The sequence below is a fragment of the Amborella trichopoda genome, chromosome 3 (assembly GCF_054954075.1).
Source record: "Amborella trichopoda isolate Santa Cruz 75 chromosome 3, AtrichopodaSantaCruz75HAP2 v2.0, whole genome shotgun sequence".
NCBI lineage: Eukaryota > Viridiplantae > Streptophyta > Magnoliopsida > Amborellales > Amborellaceae > Amborella > Amborella trichopoda.
The window spans coordinates 61,504,104-61,522,887 of NC_142338.1; the positions used below are offsets into that span (position 1 = coordinate 61,504,104).

The 18,784-nt window shown below is 34.2% G+C and overlaps 1 protein-coding gene across 2 annotated transcripts; it reads left to right on the forward strand.

Moving 5' to 3' along the window:
- The first annotated feature begins 3,422 nt into the window (after window positions 1–3,422).
- ABCG22 (ABC-2 type transporter family protein) lies at window positions 3,423–18,782 on the forward strand. 2 transcript variants are annotated; one of them, XM_088862072.1, is made up of 11 exons: window positions 3,423–3,531; window positions 4,288–4,670; window positions 5,623–5,717; window positions 6,409–6,647; window positions 10,682–10,837; window positions 13,308–13,491; window positions 14,129–14,437; window positions 15,578–15,865; window positions 16,281–16,565; window positions 18,011–18,118; window positions 18,220–18,782. In XM_088862072.1, exons 2-11 carry the CDS (start codon window positions 4,289–4,291, stop codon window positions 18,433–18,435), a joined length of 2,262 nt encoding a protein of 753 aa, XP_088718198.1. In that variant the 5' UTR covers window positions 3,423–3,531; window position 4,288; the 3' UTR covers window positions 18,436–18,782. The 2 variants fall into 2 exon arrangements, with proteins under 2 accessions (XP_088718198.1, XP_088718199.1); XM_088862073.1 differs by lacking the exon at window positions 3,423–3,531 and adding an exon at window positions 3,597–3,713.
- The last annotated feature ends 2 nt before the right edge of the window (window positions 18,783–18,784 follow it).

An 18,784-nucleotide genomic window follows, 5' to 3' on the forward strand; every position in this document is an offset into this window, starting at 1 on the left:
TCGAATATTGAACATCCGAAAATAAGCCAAAAGTTCATATTCCCATTTTCGGGTGTTGAAAATCCGAAAATATGACATTTTCGGACATCAAAAAATATCACATTTTCGGAGGTTAAACATCCGAAAATGTGACTGCGAAATGTGAAAAATGGGAATGTGAACGTTTAATTTTCGAGTTATTTTCGGATGTTGAACATCCGAGAAACCCTTCAATTCGGATGTTCAACACCCGAAAATGGGAATGTGAACGTTACACTTTCGACCTATTTTCGAATGTTCAACATTCGAAAAATGGTAAAGTCGTCTTTTAAAAAAAATTACGTTATAAATGGCAAAAAACAGATATACATGTAATAACGAAAACTATTTGGTACATCCGTAATAATACAAAGTATAACAGATATGTATATAATTGCTCCTAAATTGTTTTATGCCGTAGGGAGTGCATTTTTACATTTGTATAAAGTATCTATCTTAAAGATAGATATAAATAAGCGATCCATTTAAAACAATTGAAACTGGCAGTCTAAATGTTTGCTTAATATAATTATTATTTTAATTTTTAAAATTTATTTATTTTATTCGTAATTATGATCACATTATTAGAGATTACATGTCCTTAAAAATTAAATAAAAAATTCTATCTAAACAATTGAATTTTTAAGAGGTGAGTCACTCCTACATGGACTCATAAAAACCATGCCCATAGCTTAACACACATGACACATATAGCATGCAATACATCTATTCTTCTATTGATTTAGCTTAAAAAATACGAGGTAGGTGAGCCATGGTTTTCCTTGGACCATGAGTGAAAAGAGAGTATACTATTACTTTTTAAACATAGGTCACAACAACCCAAACTGTTCGATTCAAAATCAGATGGTTGAAATGTGCCATTTTTCTTGAAAATATTTTTATCAGACTTCAAAGAGTTGTTTGGGATACACCTTAGCCATCCAATTTCACATTTGACAGCTAAGAGTACATGTGACTTTTGATTCTTTTATATGTCTACCGGTAAGGTATAAGGCTTAAAATTAAAATAATTGGTAGAGGTTTAAAACAAAGCACATTACCTAAACACAAAGATGATGAATGTGAAAAAATAAAAATAAATAAATAAATTGTAATCAGTGTTTTAAAACGCACATCGGTGCGACAGATTGTTCAACCACTTTTTGTGTCTGATTATTAGATCATTGATGCAAATTAGGTCTAGATCAGTCTGAATGTGTGATCTAGGAAAAAAAGCAAAAATAAATGAAATAAAATTAAAATTAAAATTAAAATAAGAGTTTATGGGTGGGCAATTAGACTTTTAAATAAGGAAATAATATATAAAAGGGTGTTTTACGGGGGGGGTGGGGGGGGGGGAATCATTCCAGAACCCATACCATTTTGCAACGGATTCGGTCCCGAGCGATACCCATCCTAAACGATGATCCAAATTAGAACTTATCAATCAATATGCTCTAATCGGTTAATTTTTTCTTCCCAATTTTAAGCATACGTTCTCATCACATTAACATTCGAAATTACCCAAAATACCTTTAGACTAGGAGAAGTTCTTTCTCATACAACAAATATTTTTGGCATTTTGTTAGCCAATAAATGTTTTAACACGACATCTCATGTGTCTTTTTTATGTTTTCACATGTTTAGCATTTTTTTATGGACAAGGTTTCTATGTGGCCAGCCTGGATATTGTAAAAATATTAGCTTTACAACAAATATATTTTTAAATATAATTTGATCATCATTTTTAGATAATATATAATCTTTAATATGGATAACATGAATATGAAAAACAAAAAAAAAAATTAAAATAAAAAATAATAATTATATTAAAAACATATTTAAACATCTATTTGCATCAAGGTGGATGAATGCGGTTCAGCCCGCATGAAACAACGACGGTATTTTATATTGATAGTATTTTTTAGTTTTCCAGTTTTGATGGTTTACTTCCGAATAGATTAGATGAAATTCAAATGCCGTATTGTCCCGATTCCTTTGGACCTCAAGGAGATCTTTTAAGAAAGTAACCCAATTATCGGAAAAAAATAGGCGGATATTACAGTCACACGTGGTGAACACATGGTGACCTTCCAAGAACTGGTGGGGCCCTCTTAGAAAGGATCCATACACGTGTACAATACAGCTGCGTTTTGATTTGAAGAAAGAAACCACCAAAAAACCTCTTTTTGGTACTAGATCTCTAATCCTTTTCACATTCAATTACGAAAATACCCCTTTGTTATATTGCTATTCACTATGGCGCCCTCGAAATATGACCACAGTTGGGAAAATTAATGGCTTAATGAGAACGGTATTAACTCAACTAAAAGGAGAAAACGGGGAATAAGGTTTTGTTTGGTTGCTAAACTTTTGGGGCCATTCACTTGATTGACACTGTTGACGAAAATGGTTGGAAATTAAAGCAAAAGCTGAATTATGGAAGAATGGTAAGATAAGAAGGGATATAATTTAAAATTAATATATTCAAATAAATTTGGATGCGGTAGATGGGCTCGTATCATAATCTATATATAATATATGTTAGAAGGTACGAGTCAGTTCAAGTGGAAGGCTAAAAACTGACAAAAGACAAGCTCAAAATGATATAATTGGAAATCCTGAAAAAATATACGAGGACTTATGGTCTCACTGACGATATGACCCTTAATAGAGTAAAATAATGGACTGGTGTTCATCTAACCGACCCCAATTGATTGAGAAAAGGATTTGACGATAAATGTAAAAGAAGACGAAATTTTAAAAAAATTATTATAAAATTTAAGGAATATGGGCTCAAAATGGAATCATCACACACTTCTTATAGTCATTTGGTGACCACTAAAATTTACCTAAGATTTTGCACAATTGTCTATTTGTGTGATTATTGTCAAAAAAACTCTTTACAAGTTTGAGTTTATACACATATTACTGTAACTTCATGAAATGAAATAACTGTTATATGCGAAATCTAAATGGTTTGGAATGTGCCACTGATCGTATTTTTCAGAGAAATTTTTCGAGGGAAAACTTCGTAGACTAATTTTTTCTCAAACTTTATGACATGCTTTTAGCTGCCCAATTTCATGTCTGAGGGCTATGGGTAACAATAATTTCTTCATATCAAATGTAGATAGTCTTATAGTTAATGATCCCATTTAAAAATGCATGTAAAGTTTAAATAAACTACAGTATAATTATTTAGAAGATATTATTGAAATTGGAAAGCACGATTTTATTGGGGAAGACACAATCACACAAATGAAGAAATCAAGGGTAGAAGAGATATTCCATGGAGAACCATCAAAAGACAGAAGCCCAATTTAAGGAAAAAAGGGGCTGTCGCCATCCAGCCCCTGAGGAGAGGGCATTTTAGTAATCTTCCCAGGCCCTCATCATAAAAGGAGGCAAGGAGGCGGGATCACTCTGAAATTCAAGCCCACTGGTTCAGTGCAGTTAGCCACCTAGACCCTGCAAATTTTTTTTCACCATATCCATTCTCAAAGTTCAAAGGTAACTCTCTCTCTCTCTCTCTCTCTCTCTCTCTCTCTCTCTCTCTGTGTATTTGTTGGATCGATTTTGTTTGGAGGGGAGGAGGCAGTAAGGTGAGGACGCTGGAACATGTGTTGAAGATGAGTCTCTCTGACTCTAGGCTATGTATGTGTGTGTTATATCGGTTTTTTTTTTTTTGAAGGGTAAGTCTCTCTCTCCTGTATCCTATTTATTTATTGTTAAGTTCGTTACTCACTTAATGAACCTCCTTTGAAATTTCAGTCAATGAGTCCTCATATTTTTCTACTGATTAAAATATGGTCTTCGTTGTTTATTAATACTTCGATTCTAAATTAAGAAGGGGTCTCTTTCTTGGCATTATTACCCAAGGTTTATTATCAAGATTTCCACTGAAATTTTTTGTTTCATTTGTGTTGTAATCCCATTAATTCATTATTCTCTCAAGTTTGATATAATTAGTTTGGCACAAAAGAAGAAGTTAGTGTCCAAGCCCAAAACAAGGCCTCTCTCTCTCTCTCTCTCTCTCTCTCTCTCATCTTCCTCTTTTTATTGATGAAGAAAAGAAAACCAGATAGTGGTCCTGGAAAACTGTGTCTCTAGGAGCTTTAACTCTAATTTCCATCTCTTCTTTGCCCAACTAACAAAGTGGTCCTAAACACACAAAAAAACACCTCTCTGTCTCTCTCTCTCTCATGAATTTCCTTAACAAAGTGGTCCTATACATAATTCCTCTCTCTCTCTCACTATGTTTACCAGAATGGAAGCCAACAACTCCGGGCTCACTCGAACCCGGTCGGAGCAGCTACAGGTGCTGGACCGTAAATCCATCAGCAAATCATCGTCCACTGAGCAGGACAAAGACAACAATGCAGGGAGCCGGAAGTCGAGCTTTGGCCGTAAAATGACTGCATCACCAAGCCGACGTTCGCACATACGCAAGTCTCGCAGTGTGCAGCTGAAGCTCGACACCGACGAATTCACTTCCCAAATTGGTGGGGGGCTCATTGAAGAGTCTTCGACTGCTCTGAGTCGAGCTTCGAGCGCGAGCCTCGGCTTCTCGTTCTCTCTCGCTGGCTTTGCCATGCCGCCCGACGACATGGCCGATCTCGGTGGCCTCCTCAACGAAGTCGACAATAATTGTAAGAGAAACCAATTTAATTTTTATTTTGGGAAAGGGCCGGCCTCCTCAACGAAGTCGACAGTAATTGTAAGAGAAACAAATTTAATTTTTATTTTGGGAAAGGGCCGAGGTTGTGGTAGTAACACACGAGTTGCACATTGTGGCTTTCATTTTCACTTTTCGTTCCAAATACTACTCACTAATTCAAATACTGGTAGGGGCCTGATACTACTCACTAATTCAAATATTGGTAGGGGCCTGACATCCGATTGAATTAACCGGAAAGAACATAAATTATTTCTTTATCCTAATTCTTTTCATTTTTTTGATATACTCTGCATATTTTTATGTAATTTTTTTTTGTAATTTTTATATTTCATCCTCTTGGCTCAGTAATTATGGTGGAACACCGTGGTCCCGGATTAAGATGGCACCTCACCCACCTAAAAAGGGCAAAAATGGAGCTGTCCATATTAAATATGGATGCAGTTTCTACAATGATGCAACCTTAAACAATCCAATTAAGGCACACCTTAAAATTTTATCATAACATGTAATTTTGTTATAAAAAATTCTTAATATTATCTTAAAATCTATTTTCATACCTAATTAGAAAATTATAAATTTTAAAAATGTTTAAAATCAAGTAGACCTATAAATATATGAAAATATTGAAAATAGACTGTCTAGATAATGTGTTGCAAGATACACTATTTTCAGGACTCAAAAACCTTTTTTTTTTTTTTTTTCATATTCATAATTCTCAATATCGTGATGATCGATTAGAGGGTTTATTCAACATTAAAACAACATTTCCTGATAGATTTTTGAGGTGTGTATGTGATTCTACATTTTATGGTTGCAACCATATATAAACTTTTCCCATTAAATATTTATCAACTATTTATTTTATTTTTTTAATTAAATTTTAGGTTTTTTTTATGAATTTCTAAAATTTTGTACATTATTAGTGCAATATGGAGAGACGATGAAGTTGGAGGGCGACGTCGAAATGGGGAAGCGTAAGCCAGCTTTGATGGAGCCAACTCTGCCTATTTTTCTCAAGGTACAATAGAAAGATAAAAAAGTACAAAAGATAAATAAATAAATAAAAAATTTCTAAAGCCTATAGGCAAAGTGAATAGGTTTTTTGCCCCCACAATGAGGCATAATAGGTTAATTGCGGGTTTAATCTGCCACAAACCTACTATGTCTATGGCGATACTGCAACGGACATACTGATGGTCGAGTTTTTCCCACCATCCAAAAAAATCAGATGGTGGCGAGCCTATAGGCAAAAATATTGTTCATTTTCGCCTTAGTTCAAGGCTTTCCAAAGAAAAATATAACTGAAAGAAAATGGCACAAATGCATTTTAATTTATATGTGTAAATGAACATCTTACTATGGTATTATCATCTAATGTCTTGGAGCTTAAAAAAGAAGAAGTAATAGTGCAATAAAGACAAACCAATAAAGAGAAAAGTAGCGGGGCAACATTTTCTTTCATTTAATTTTCAGGTTATTTCTCAGCAAACCAAAAATGGGTAGATTTTCTCTTTTCCATCTTTGATGAGAAGTCCCCCCTTTTCTTTCTTCTCTATATTCCATGTATGAGTTTGAATTGGAACATAAAAGAGTTGGGTTCAGTGTCATCTTAATGTGTTCTTGTCCTTTATTTTTCATATTTTTTTCCTTTTTGTTCACTCTCATTTTCTTCTCCCTCTTTTTTTCCTTCTCTCTCTTCTGGGCTGCAGTTTTCAGATGTAAGATACAAGGTAGTATTGAAAGGAAGGAGGGCATCAATGGAGAAAGAGATATTGAATGGGATTAGTGGGTGTGTGGATCCAGGGGAAGTATTGGCACTAATGGGACCTTCAGGTAGTGGGAAGACAACCCTACTTAATGTCTTAAGTGGGAGAGTAAAGAACACAACACTAGGAGGAGGAACCATCACATACAATGAACATCCTTACTCTAAAACATTCAAAAGAAGGTAACATATCCTACACTTCCACTTCAAAAAATTTGGAGCATTTTTTTTTTGACTTTCTTTTCAGCTTTTCAATTTCAAGTCCCCTTTTCCATGTTTTTTTAAAAAAAACACTGGAGAAGAAAATTTAATTAAATTGAAAACAATTTAATTTGTTTTGCAAATTATAGAAAAATTGTGTAGTTCATGCGAGTGTGGCCTTGTGAAAAAAGTAGGGTCGCGCCTCTGAGTACCACTGGAAAATGCTGCGTTGGAAGCTCCAATTGCAATGATGGCTTCAAAATCTATTTCTAACCCTAATTATGTAAATTGAGGCTTTAAAATAGCGCAGCTTTGACAACTTACGAACAATTGAACATGGACTGTCTAAATAGTGTATTGCAACAGCATTATTTTTAAGACTGAAAACTTTTGTCTTTTAAATCCAGTTAGTGGAAGTTAAGATGATCAATTTGAGGGCTTTTTTTGGGCACAATGATAATGCATCCCTGCTAATTCTGAAGGTGCGGCCCTACTTTTTTAGGAGGGCCGCGGCCATATATAACTTGTTTTCCAAAAAAAAAAAAACAAGAAAGAAACCATTGAAAGTTTTTTAAATATATTATTGTATTTACAAGGCGAATGATAAGCTCGACATGATTAATTCAATTGAGGGGCAAAGGGATAATAAACAAAAGTCGGGGAAGAGAGGAAAGATGAGCTCAAAACAAAAGGTCAAAAAATTTGCCGGGACTTGAACCCGGGTCGCTCGGGCAAGAGCCAAGTGTCCTTACCAACTAGACTTCAACGGTGACCAAAGGCTATGTCTTTTGGCTTATACTTGTTTTATTGTATGTATTAATGTTCAATAGAGTTATTTAGGTAGTAAATTTGTGTGAATATTCATGAATTTATACTTTTGGGATTTTTCCTTTTTCTTTTTTATTGGAAAAGGATTTGAGAAACGTCATTAAGAGATTTAAGCAAAATAATAATGAAAACTACCATAAGTTAAACCGTTGGGCATATTGAGTTAGGGAGGGTGGAAATCAATGGCTTTTGGTAATGGGAAAAGTTTATATCGAGCCGAGGCTCTAAACAATCAAATGAGAGCCTACTTCAAATATTTTACTAAAAATAGTTGTTTTGATTTTCAAATATCCTCAAATTGACATCTCGACATCAAGATGCATGGACATGAGAAAAAAATGGATTTCAAATTGTGAAAATAGTGTATTTTGTAATACATTTTTGGACTGTCAATTTTCAAGAGTTTCAAGCTTTCATAGATTTGTCGATCTAAACTATTTTTTAAGCTTTAAACTTTATAAATAAAGATGAAAAAATATTTTACGGCTATTACAAATATTTTCAATATTAAAACCACATTTCTCGATACTTTTGAAGGTAAGCTCTAATTTGATTGTTTAAAGCTCTATACAAACCGTACCCTTTGGTAATATCTTAAATAAATTTTTTCCCCTAATCATTAATAAATTAGAAATAGAAATAAAACAATATTGAGAAAGAATGTTTCTAGAATGATAACAAACACTAAACCAAATGAAGGATCTGGACCAGTCAGAACTTTTAGTTGAACAAATTAAGTCAGTATTTTTAAAAATAAATAAAGCATATAAACAATAGTTGAAAAATATTATATGGACTCAAAAAAATAACCATTATTGTTTAGTCAAACCCAACAAATCTAACTAACCAAAAAAATCATACAATGATTTTTACTAATTTTCAATCAAATTAGGCTTTTGCTCAAACTAAGCTAGCCAAGGCATTGATAAAAAATCTGGCTGATTGAACATGTTGGTTCTATCTAATCTTAAACGGTGTTAACTTGAAAACCCCTTTGGGCCAAGTTTACTCCTTATTTTCCAAATTTAGGACTACTTAATTGATTTTTGCATGTGAAATTTCCAACTATGATTTCCACTCTCCAAGTATCCCTTGGACTTTGGAACTCAAAGCTTTTCAAAGGTTGGTGTCGATCTAAAACGACCCACGTATATAAGTCTCCGCTAACACAGGTCAATGTCGGCCACCACCACTACTTGTCTCAATCCAAATTTCAAATAAGTCATGGAAAACTTTTCATCAATGTCATTCCCCGGCACTGTATCAGACAACGCCGATATCGTCTTATAGGGATGGTATATTATGAGACTATTATCTTATGTGAAGAAGTCACAATTACTCTCAGTCATTGGATATTGAATTGAATGAATTGAGTTATGTCGTGAAGTTCGATAAAGAAAAAAGTTTAACTTCGGTTATACTCTTACAAATACTTGATTTGAAATTTGATGGATAAAACGATTGGGAGCTCTTTGTATCAAAAGTAAATAGTCTCTTTATATATTTTTCTATTTATTATTGTACTTTGGAGGGCTCTTTATTTTATATTTCGAAAAAGAGAATGTTTTTGCTTTTTGAATGATCGAGAGAAGTCTTCGGGTGAGTTTTTAGAAATAAAATAAATAAAAATTCATATTATTCTGTAATTTTGAAACATAAAAATATCTTCAATATATTTTCCAAATTGCAGATATCAAAGAGATAGTTTTACAGGGATTTAAATATTGCAACGGTGTATTCATTGAGTTTAAAATGAAGTTTCGAAATTAATACACATATGTAGAAACCAAATATTTTGAAACTCAAATCTATAGTGCAGATTACTCATCCAACTATCTATGTCGGATCGTTGCATTGATGATTCAGTTCAAGTTTGAATCAATCAAAATTATTGATCCATAAAATATTAAAAAATAAATAAAATTAAATTAAAATTAAAATAGAGGTTAGTGGGGATTTAGAAGGGACATAATAAAACATTACATAAGTTTTATATATATATATATATATATATATATATATATATATGTATAGAAAAAAATTTGGATTAGCCCACTAGTTCATATGAACATATGAGTCCAACGGCCCAAATTGAATCTAGGCCGATCTGACGATCACGAATGTCAGGTAGTGCTTGAATTTTTTTTTCTTTTTGGAAATCCAAATCACTTGAAATTTTAGAAGAGTGTTTTTCTCATCAAGGCGTACCTAATAAAAATATAAAAAAAATTATTCGTGAAAAACAAAATGAATAAAATACCTTCAAAATTTTTTGAGGGTATTTTGGTCAATTTATTTCAGGTAAAGTATTTTTTTTATATTTTTCGAGGTATTCACATATTTTTTATAAACACACGCCTAAAATTTCAAGTGATTTGAATTTGTAGAAAAAAAAAATTTCAAATACTATCGGACATCCATGATCGTCAGATCGACCCAAGTTCAATCTAAACTAGTGGGCTAATCTTAACTTCTTCCTATATATATATATATATATATATATATATATATATATATATATATATATATATATATAAACGGCATGCTTTAGGGATAATCAAGTTGGGACCCTTACCATACGAGGTAAGTCCCAAGCAATTATCGGAAATTATCCGAAAGAGCTAGGTTTTGAAAAACCAGGTGAAACATATGAGGATTTGAAAGACTTTAGCTTAAGCAAAGAGAATCTATTCGAGGGCCACCAATTAATTTGCTTTTTTCTATTTTTTACTTTTTTTCAAATTTCAGGGCGTCCTTGCATCTAACAAGGGCAGGAGCACCTAGTAAAAATAAAAAAGACCCTAGAATGTTTCAGTAGTATTAGACTTGTTTTTTTTATTTGAATTATTTTTTATTTATTGAGTGCGCCCCACAATGAAATAAGATGAATCTACAACTAATTTTTATGTAAAATAAATTGTGTCAAAAAAATTTGACCCCAAATCAATATTAACCCTAATTTTTATGTGAAATAAACTTTGTAAAAAAATAAAATCAACTAATCTGAACTGTTGGAAGGGTACTTGTGGACTGTTGGAACGGTACTTGTGTACTCAATCTTCCACATGATGCTATATTTTTTCTTTGTTAAATAAGAAAATTGTGTATTTTAATAAAAAATTAAAAACTTTTTAAATAAATTTTGAATGAAAATTTGTCATAATAATTAGTTGTTGTTATGAGGGCAGGATTGGTTTCGTTACTCAAGACGACGTTTTATTCCCCCATTTAACGGTGAAAGAAACGTTAACGTATGCGGCCCTACTTCGCCTGCCTAAAACCTTGACGAAGCAACAAAAGGAGGAAAGAGCATTGGACGTTATCCACGAGCTCGGCCTTGAAAGGTATTACGACTTTCGTAATAACGTTTATTGAACACGTTGATTGTTATAAAGGTCTGTTACAAAGGTGCACGTTAAGACACTCTTCTTATAAGTTCTAATTATGATATTTTACTTGTTTTTAATCTTAACCGGGGACTGGGTGAGAATGCAACTCCAAGTACCATATTGGCACCCTATACCCCGATGCCTCTTCTCACGTTTGTTTTGCGTGGAAATATTTTTCTAAAAAGTATTTTTACGTGAAAGAATTTCCTCATTTTTTCATGTGGTTAGTTATAAGAAAATTTTCACATCAATCAGTCCTATGCATCTTTCACACCACGTGTGAAAATATTCTCACAACTAATGATATGAGATAATTTTTCACATCAAAATATTTTCTAAAAAATATTTTCAAGCGAACCAAACGTGCATGTAGATTCTAACCTTAGCAACTATTACTAATTTATTATTTTTTACTTCAATTTATGGAATTTCATCACTGAAGCAAAGGGCTGATAATATTTTTGATATTACCATGATGACATGCATATGTCGTGGCAATATGGGCCTCCATTATATTATCTCAATAAATAAATAAATAACTTGTACAATAATAAGAGAGCCTTTCACCATTTAGCTAAAGGTAACATTTTTAATTAAGGATGCAGTTGGCATACGGATGCATCCGTAGAGGTAAGGTGCACCTTCAAATTTTATCATGGTATATAATTTTGATGTAAAATGTTATTAGGATTATCTCAAAATTTATTTTTATATCTAATTATAAAATTTTAAATTTTAAAAATGGTAAAATCAAGTAGATCTATAAACATATGAATATCTTGAAAATAGACTGTGTAGATAATATGTTGTAAAATGCACTATTTTTTAGACTTAAAATCTTTTTATTTTTCATGGTCATACATCTCGATGTCGAGATGATCAATCAAAGGGTTTTTCAACATTAAAACTACCTTTTCCAATGGATTTTTGGCGTGCATCCATAGCAATAGAGGTAAGGTAACAATCTTATATAAACTTTTTCCTTTAATTAATCATGCATGAGTCCCATAAAAAGTAGTACAAAGTGCCATCATATTTGAAGATTTGAATGAACACTAGAGGTAGCTAAAAATTTTGAATTTTAAAAAGTAATCAACCATTGCCTAAAAAATAGCTTGAGAATTTATCATCTCAAGTTTAAATTTTGGAAGAAATTTCGAACTTACTTAAATAGTAGGTCTAAATTACTCATATCTAAATATGGCACCAGATTTTAAAGAATTTTTCCTAAGTAAAAATTTTCTATAGGGGATTTACGCTTATTCCATGAGAAAAAACATAAAAATATTTTGATACATTCCATAAGAAAAAACATAATAATATTTTGATACATTCCATAAGAAAAAACATAATAATCGAATGATATATTAAACTTATGATAAATAGCTGTACTTGTCACTAAGCTTCCACATTTGGGTTTATGAAGTTGTAACTATTTGGTTGCTTAGTTTCCAAAATAGAAGTAATTAGGCTCCACAATGCTCTCCAAATTACCAAATTATGACTCATTTATAGTTTATTTCCAAGAAAATGATGCAATTCATTGACAAGTTGTCCATTTACAAATGAGATTTAATACAAGAAGAAAATTATCTTTTGTATACAAGGGTCACAAGCAACCCAAGTATCTAAAAATTGTTGGGATTTGTCATTTTTGTGCCAAAATTTGATCAAATTTATTTTAGAGCGCAGCTAATGGTACACTTTTTTTTTTGGGGGGTAATTCGGTGGGGAAAGACAGGCCCGACCCGTTTTATTTTTTCAAATAGCTTAAGAGTTAGATTTTGTAAAAGTATTAGTAGGAATGGAAACCACAACGTGGTACTAACGTATGGGGTGCTACCACCACAACTCCAACCCCTTTCCCTCAGTCAATGGTATGCTTCCAGCAGCCTAATTTCACATCTAATAGCTTAAAGCGATTGTTACTTCTTTTTAGAGAATTAAAATAGTCTCATAGTATACTCTCCTATTACAAATACTTAAATTTATATTTCATCTTTGGCTAAAGTTTGTATAAGGTGCCCACCTCATAGTATACAAGGCACACCCTTAAAGCTTTTGTCGTAAGATGTAGTTTCGGTTTTGGAAACTTTAAAATGGCTTGAAAATCCATGTTCAGTCTTAATTATGAAATTTAATATTATGAAAACAGTACAGATAGAATGGATCTATGAATATTTGAAAATTTTGAAAATAAACGGCCCAAATAACTTATTCCATGATGCAATATTTTTGCTGCGCAATTTTTATTATTATTTTTTATACCTATACAGTTTGAGGTCGAGATGATGAGGTTTCTAATTTCGAAACAATCTTTTCTATTTAGCATTTTGAGGCTTCTAAAGTTGTTACTTTATATAAACTTTTGCCTTTATCTTTTCGTATTTTCTTTCATACTGTGCATGATACAAATTGGGCATAGGTGCCAAGACACTGTGATTGGTGGGTCATTCATCCGAGGAGTTTCAGGGGGTGAAAGAAAGAGAGTTTGCATTGGGAATGAAATCCTTATAAACCCTTCATTGCTCTTCCTTGATGAACCTACCTCCGGCTTGGACTCCACCACAGCCCTCAGAATTGTCCAAATGTTGAACAACATAGCTGAGGTATAATCTCTCTCTTTCTCTCATGAACTCTTTCAGTGTTACCAAGCTCAGCCGGTTTCAGCTTAGAACCAGCCGGTTCAACTCGGAACCGGGTTTTGGCATGTTCTGGTTTTTGTCGGTTTTGGTGATCCGATGGGGTTTTTTTAAAAATATATATATATATATATATAAATTTCAAAAAAATAAAAAATTTGTTTGGAATGTGCTTTTGAATGTTTTTTTTATCATTTGGGCCCGTATTGAAAAGTGTTTTGGCTATAAATACTTATTTTTAAATTTTTTTTATTTTTTGAAAAATTTAAAAAATGCCTCTGAGTATAAATAGATTTTAGAAAAACCACTTGTTTTACTACTTTCAACTTCGGTTGGACATTCTTTATCTAAGTATGCTTTAATTTTCACTTTTTTTTGTATTTGTTATATTTTTTAACACTTTTTGACCACACTGGGATTTTGCCTAACTAGGCCAGTTGAACCGGTCGATTTACTGGTTACTCGGAACAGCCCTTGGCTGGTTTCTGAAGCTGGTTTGATTTTTCGCACATTTGTCTCTCTCTCATGAAAATAGGTGAGATAGAAGCCTCTCTTTTGGATGTCACCGAAGCAAAAGTGGTCACTTGTGTGTGTGTGTGATTAGGCTGGGAAAACAGTGGTGACTACGATTCATCAGCCATCCAGTAGGCTATTCCACAAGTTTGATAAGCTCATTCTTTTGGGAAAGGGAAGTTTGCTTTACTTTGGAAAGGCCTCAGAGACCATGCTCTACTTCTCTTCCATTGGATGCTCTCCACTGATTGCCATGAACCCTGCTGAATTCCTCATCGACCTCGCTAATGGAAACATCAATGATGTATCGATCCCGTCGGATTTGGAGGACAAAGTGCAGACCGAAAGCCCGGAGACCGAGACGCGAAATGGGAAACCAACACCATCAGATGTGCTAGATGTGAGTCCCTCTCCCTCTCTTTCTCTTAAAACTCGAAAAAATCGGCTATCTTAGTATCTCGTTTTCTCACTCTCTTGTATGTGTATGTGTATGTGTCATGTTTCATGGATAAATGTGTTGCATTTGTGTGCGTAGAGTATGGGTTGAGGGTGTGAGGTGTATACTGTTGTGTGTGAATGTGTATGTGTGCATTTCTGTCTGGGTTGGGGTGTGAGATGTTTAGTGATCCCTCATGAGAGCATGTATAGAGTACTCCAGTGAGAGCACGATATACATCTGTTCTTAAGGCCAAAAAGCTAGGAATGTTTTCTATCTGAAATTTTTGGGATCTACTTTAAAATTGCGATATGAGGGTTTTTTTTTAAAATAAACTATTGAATTGTGAGTCTTTAAACACCTAAATTTGACCATCCAAAAATTGGACGAGCTTAATCTTAAGTTAGTTGCTGGAAGATTGCATTTACAAAATTTGAATCCTAAAACTACACTGGACTAGTATTTTACCACCCGAAGTAAATGGATAATATACTTTCACAAAAGGATATAATTTTTTTTTGCCATGGCTAATGTAACGGAAAAATATATACAAGGAAGTCACAGTCACTTTTGTCTACCAAATTTCAAATTGGGTAGTTTTGAGTGTCTCATTTACTAAACTCAAAGTTAAAAAAAATAAAATATTAAACTTTGTAATACACCCCAAGCCTTCCAATTTATGAAAACTTGAAAATCTTGAAAATTAACGGTCAAAAAATGTGTTACAAGATGCACTATTTCCAAAAATCTATTTTTTTCTCATGTCCATGCATCTTGATGTCGAGATGATCAATTTGAGGATATTTGGGCATCAAAACAACCTCCTCTAGTGAAATTTTTGAGGTGGGCTCTAATTTGATTGTTTAGAGCCTTGGCTGTGTATAAACTTTTTCCTAACACAAATGTGTGTTTGTGTATGATTGTCTATTCCATGTGGATGGGTAAGATCTGTACCCATGGATAAAAATCTCTCTCTCTCTAAAAGCTAATTTTATAAGTAATTAATATGTAATCTATATCTCTCAAAGCTAATATTTGGAGCTAATTTTATAAGTAATTAACATGTAATCTATATCTCTCAAAGCTAATATTTGTAGTAAACAGTATCTAGCGGAGGCGTACGAAAGCAGAGCCGCAGACAAAGAGAAGAAGAAGTCGTGTAAGGTTGGGGTATTGGAGGAGGAGGCGAAGAGCAAGGTGTTGAAGCAAAAGAGAGAGTGGGGTGCAAGTTGGTGGCAGCAATTCTCTATCCTCTTCAAGAGGGGTTTAAAAGAGAGAAGACATGAATATCTCAGTTGGATGAGGATCACTCAGGTCCTTTCCACTGCCATCATCCTTGGCTTGCTTTGGTGGCGCTCTGACATTTCTACCCCAAAAGGCCTCCAAGACCAGGTGCACGCTCTCGCTCTCTCTCTCGCTATATGTATATATATATATATATATAGCACACTACGAAGCATTTTATAATTGTACTAAAAAATTATATATTACTACATTTGAGTCTCACGGGGACATAAAAGATCCATCTTAAAGATAGATACAAATGAATGTCCCTCCAAAACATAAACAAAATCAATGGGCTAAATGTTTTCTTCATGACATTATTATTTTTAGTTTTAAAAATTTATTGTTTTACAAATTATTAATCTAGATTATATATTCCTTAAAGATTAGGCCTAAAATCCATCTCAATAATAGATTTTTAAGAGGGGACTCATTTCTACGTATGAGTCCTAGGACTCGTGGAAACTGTGGCCATTTTTTATTAGTGCATGTGTTATGATAACAAGAAAATCATAATTTGCAGGCTGGCCTTCTATTCTTCATTGCTGTCTTTTGGGGCTTCTTCCCTGTGTTCACTGCCATCTTCACATTCCCACAAGAGAGGGCTATGCTAGCAAAGGAGAGGGCAGTGGATATGTATAGGCTGAGTGCCTATTTCATGGCAAGGAACATAAGTGACCTTCCACTTGACCTTTTCCTCCCCATTGTTTTCTTGCTCATTGTCTACTTCATGGCTGGCTTGAAGCTCAGTGCCACTGCCTTCTTCCTAAGCATGCTCTCTGTGTTTTTGAGCATTGTTGCTGCTCAGGTATCTCGTTCTTTCTCTCTCTTTGCTTTTCATGGTTGAGCAACTATGGCACATAATGGACCCTACTAGACCCAAGACCCGATGGATAGATCTGACCTCGGATGCGGGTATGGGTCCAAATTTTGGACCTGAAACAGGTCCGGGTCCATAATCTAGAGCCGAATACTATTCAAGTTGGGGTCCAGCCTGACCCAACCCAAATAATACGGGTATTCATAAATGTTGCTAATACGTTTGTTTCTTAGGAATTGCCAATTATTACATTAAACAGTAAGGAATGTGGGTATTCATAAATGTTGTGCAATACTGTAAATATTGCCAATCATATGGGTATATGAAGGTAAAAAGAAAAAAAAGGCAAAAAGAAAAAGGTGCAAGTGGCATACGGACGCCTCCATAGGTGTAGAGGTACGGTTCCCTTCAAATTTTATCATGGTATATAATTTTGATGTAAAATGGTATTAGGATTATCTCAAAATCTATTTTATATCTAATTGTAAAATTCTAAATTTAAAAATTGGTTAAAATCAAGTAGATCAATAAACATATGAAAATCTTGAAAATGGACGGCATATATAATATGTTCTAAAATGCACTATTTCTGAGACTTAAAATCTTTTTATTTTTCATAGTCATACATCTCGATGTCGAGATGATCAATCAAATTTTTCAACATTAAAACTCTCTTTACCGATAGTTTTCTGAGGGGCATCTGTAGTTCTACATTATAAGGTAGCATCCTTATATAAACTTTTTCCAAAAGAAAAAAAGAAGCGTATAGTTATAGGGTGGCATTGAAGTCATGGACCCAACCAAACCTGTGACTCAATGGGTAGACCAACCTCGAGTCTGGATATGAGTCTAAATTTTGGACTTGAAAGATCGGGTCCGGGTGCAAAACCTTGATCCAAATACAATTCAAGTCCGGATCCGGGTTGTAGCTAGACCCGACCCGTTGCCATCCCTATTCATATGCATTTTTTGTAGGGGTGATAATTGGGGTTTTTTAATCTGGTCCGGGCTTGGAGCCTCTTGGTGGACCTGGCGGGGCTAGGTTCGGAGTCTAAGATGGGGTCGACAACCCCATTCGACCCAATATTTGTGTGTGTGTGTATTTGACCATGACCCGACCCAATCCATCATTTCAAGGATCCGGGTCAAGGTCCATGTCCGGTTCTAACTTGGGGGCTGTCAGATCCGGGATGACCGAACCCTTTTATACCCCTACTGCTAATGGAGGGACACAAAGTAGTCTAGAGCTGAACCCTTTTCGAAGTGTTAATGTTTCCCTTGGTTCATATTTCGGATTGAGATGAACTTAAAGGTTAAAATCCTGCATAAAAGCGTTGAAGAGTGAGAAAGTAGAAAGGAGGATTTTGTTGATTTCTATATGCCATATAAGTTTTGAATCTCACACATTATATGATATCCATCCCCATCTTCAGGGTATGGGACAGGCGATTGGTGCAAGTTTAATGGACATAAAGAAGGCAACGACCTTGGCCTCTGTAACTGTCATGACTTTCATGCTGGCAGGCGGCTTCTTCGTTCAGGTATAGCATATGGCGGTTCGAGTCACTTGGACGAGTCCGAGCTTGAGTCAGATTTTTTTTAATTATGCAATACTGAGCACATTGGACTTTATATGTTGCAGGGGGTTCCGGTGTTCATATCGTGGATTCGATATATTTCATTCAACTATCACACATACAGGCTGCTGCTCAAGGTCCAGTACAACCACATTTTTAGATCAGTCAATGGGGTGGCTCTAGATAATGGAATGAAGGAAGCATGGGCGATGATTATCATGGTATTCGGCTATCGCCTTTTGGCGTACATCTCTCTACGACGGATGAAACTGCGGGCTTAGAGAGAGAGTGAGAGCTTTCAAAGTTGAAAGAATCACTGATCCAGAAAATTGCTGTTCAACTTCACATGCAAAAGGCTTTGAATTTCAGCTAGAGAGTTCAACATGCAAAAGGCTTTTGAGTTTTGAGTTTTCAGCTAGAGAGACATTGTGAGGGGATTATAAGAAAGATCCCTCAACAGGTTTACATGTTCTGTGATGGTCTCACATGTAAATTAATGTCAGTGTTTCGTAGACAAATATGACTTCTGTTGAAAATCCAATGGATGGGTTTTCTGTTTGTGTGATGAATATGATAATAAAAAAGGATCCAGGGTCGGCATCCACCATTGTTTGTAGGTGGAAGAAAATC

What these genes read in the sequence shown, in the direction of transcription:
- ABCG22 (XM_088862072.1), top strand. Translation starts at nt 4,289, where the DNA reads ATGGAAGCCAACAACTCCGGGCTCACTCGAACCCGGTCGGAGCAGCTA. An exon ending in CACCATCAGATGTGCTAGAT is followed by an intron (nt 14,438 to 15,577) that starts GTGAGTCCCTCT and finishes TGTAGTAAACAG; the next exon opens with TATCTAGCGGAGGCGTACGA. An exon ending in CAAAAGGCCTCCAAGACCAG is followed by an intron (nt 15,866 to 16,280) that starts GTGCACGCTCTC and finishes CATAATTTGCAG; the next exon opens with GCTGGCCTTCTATTCTTCAT.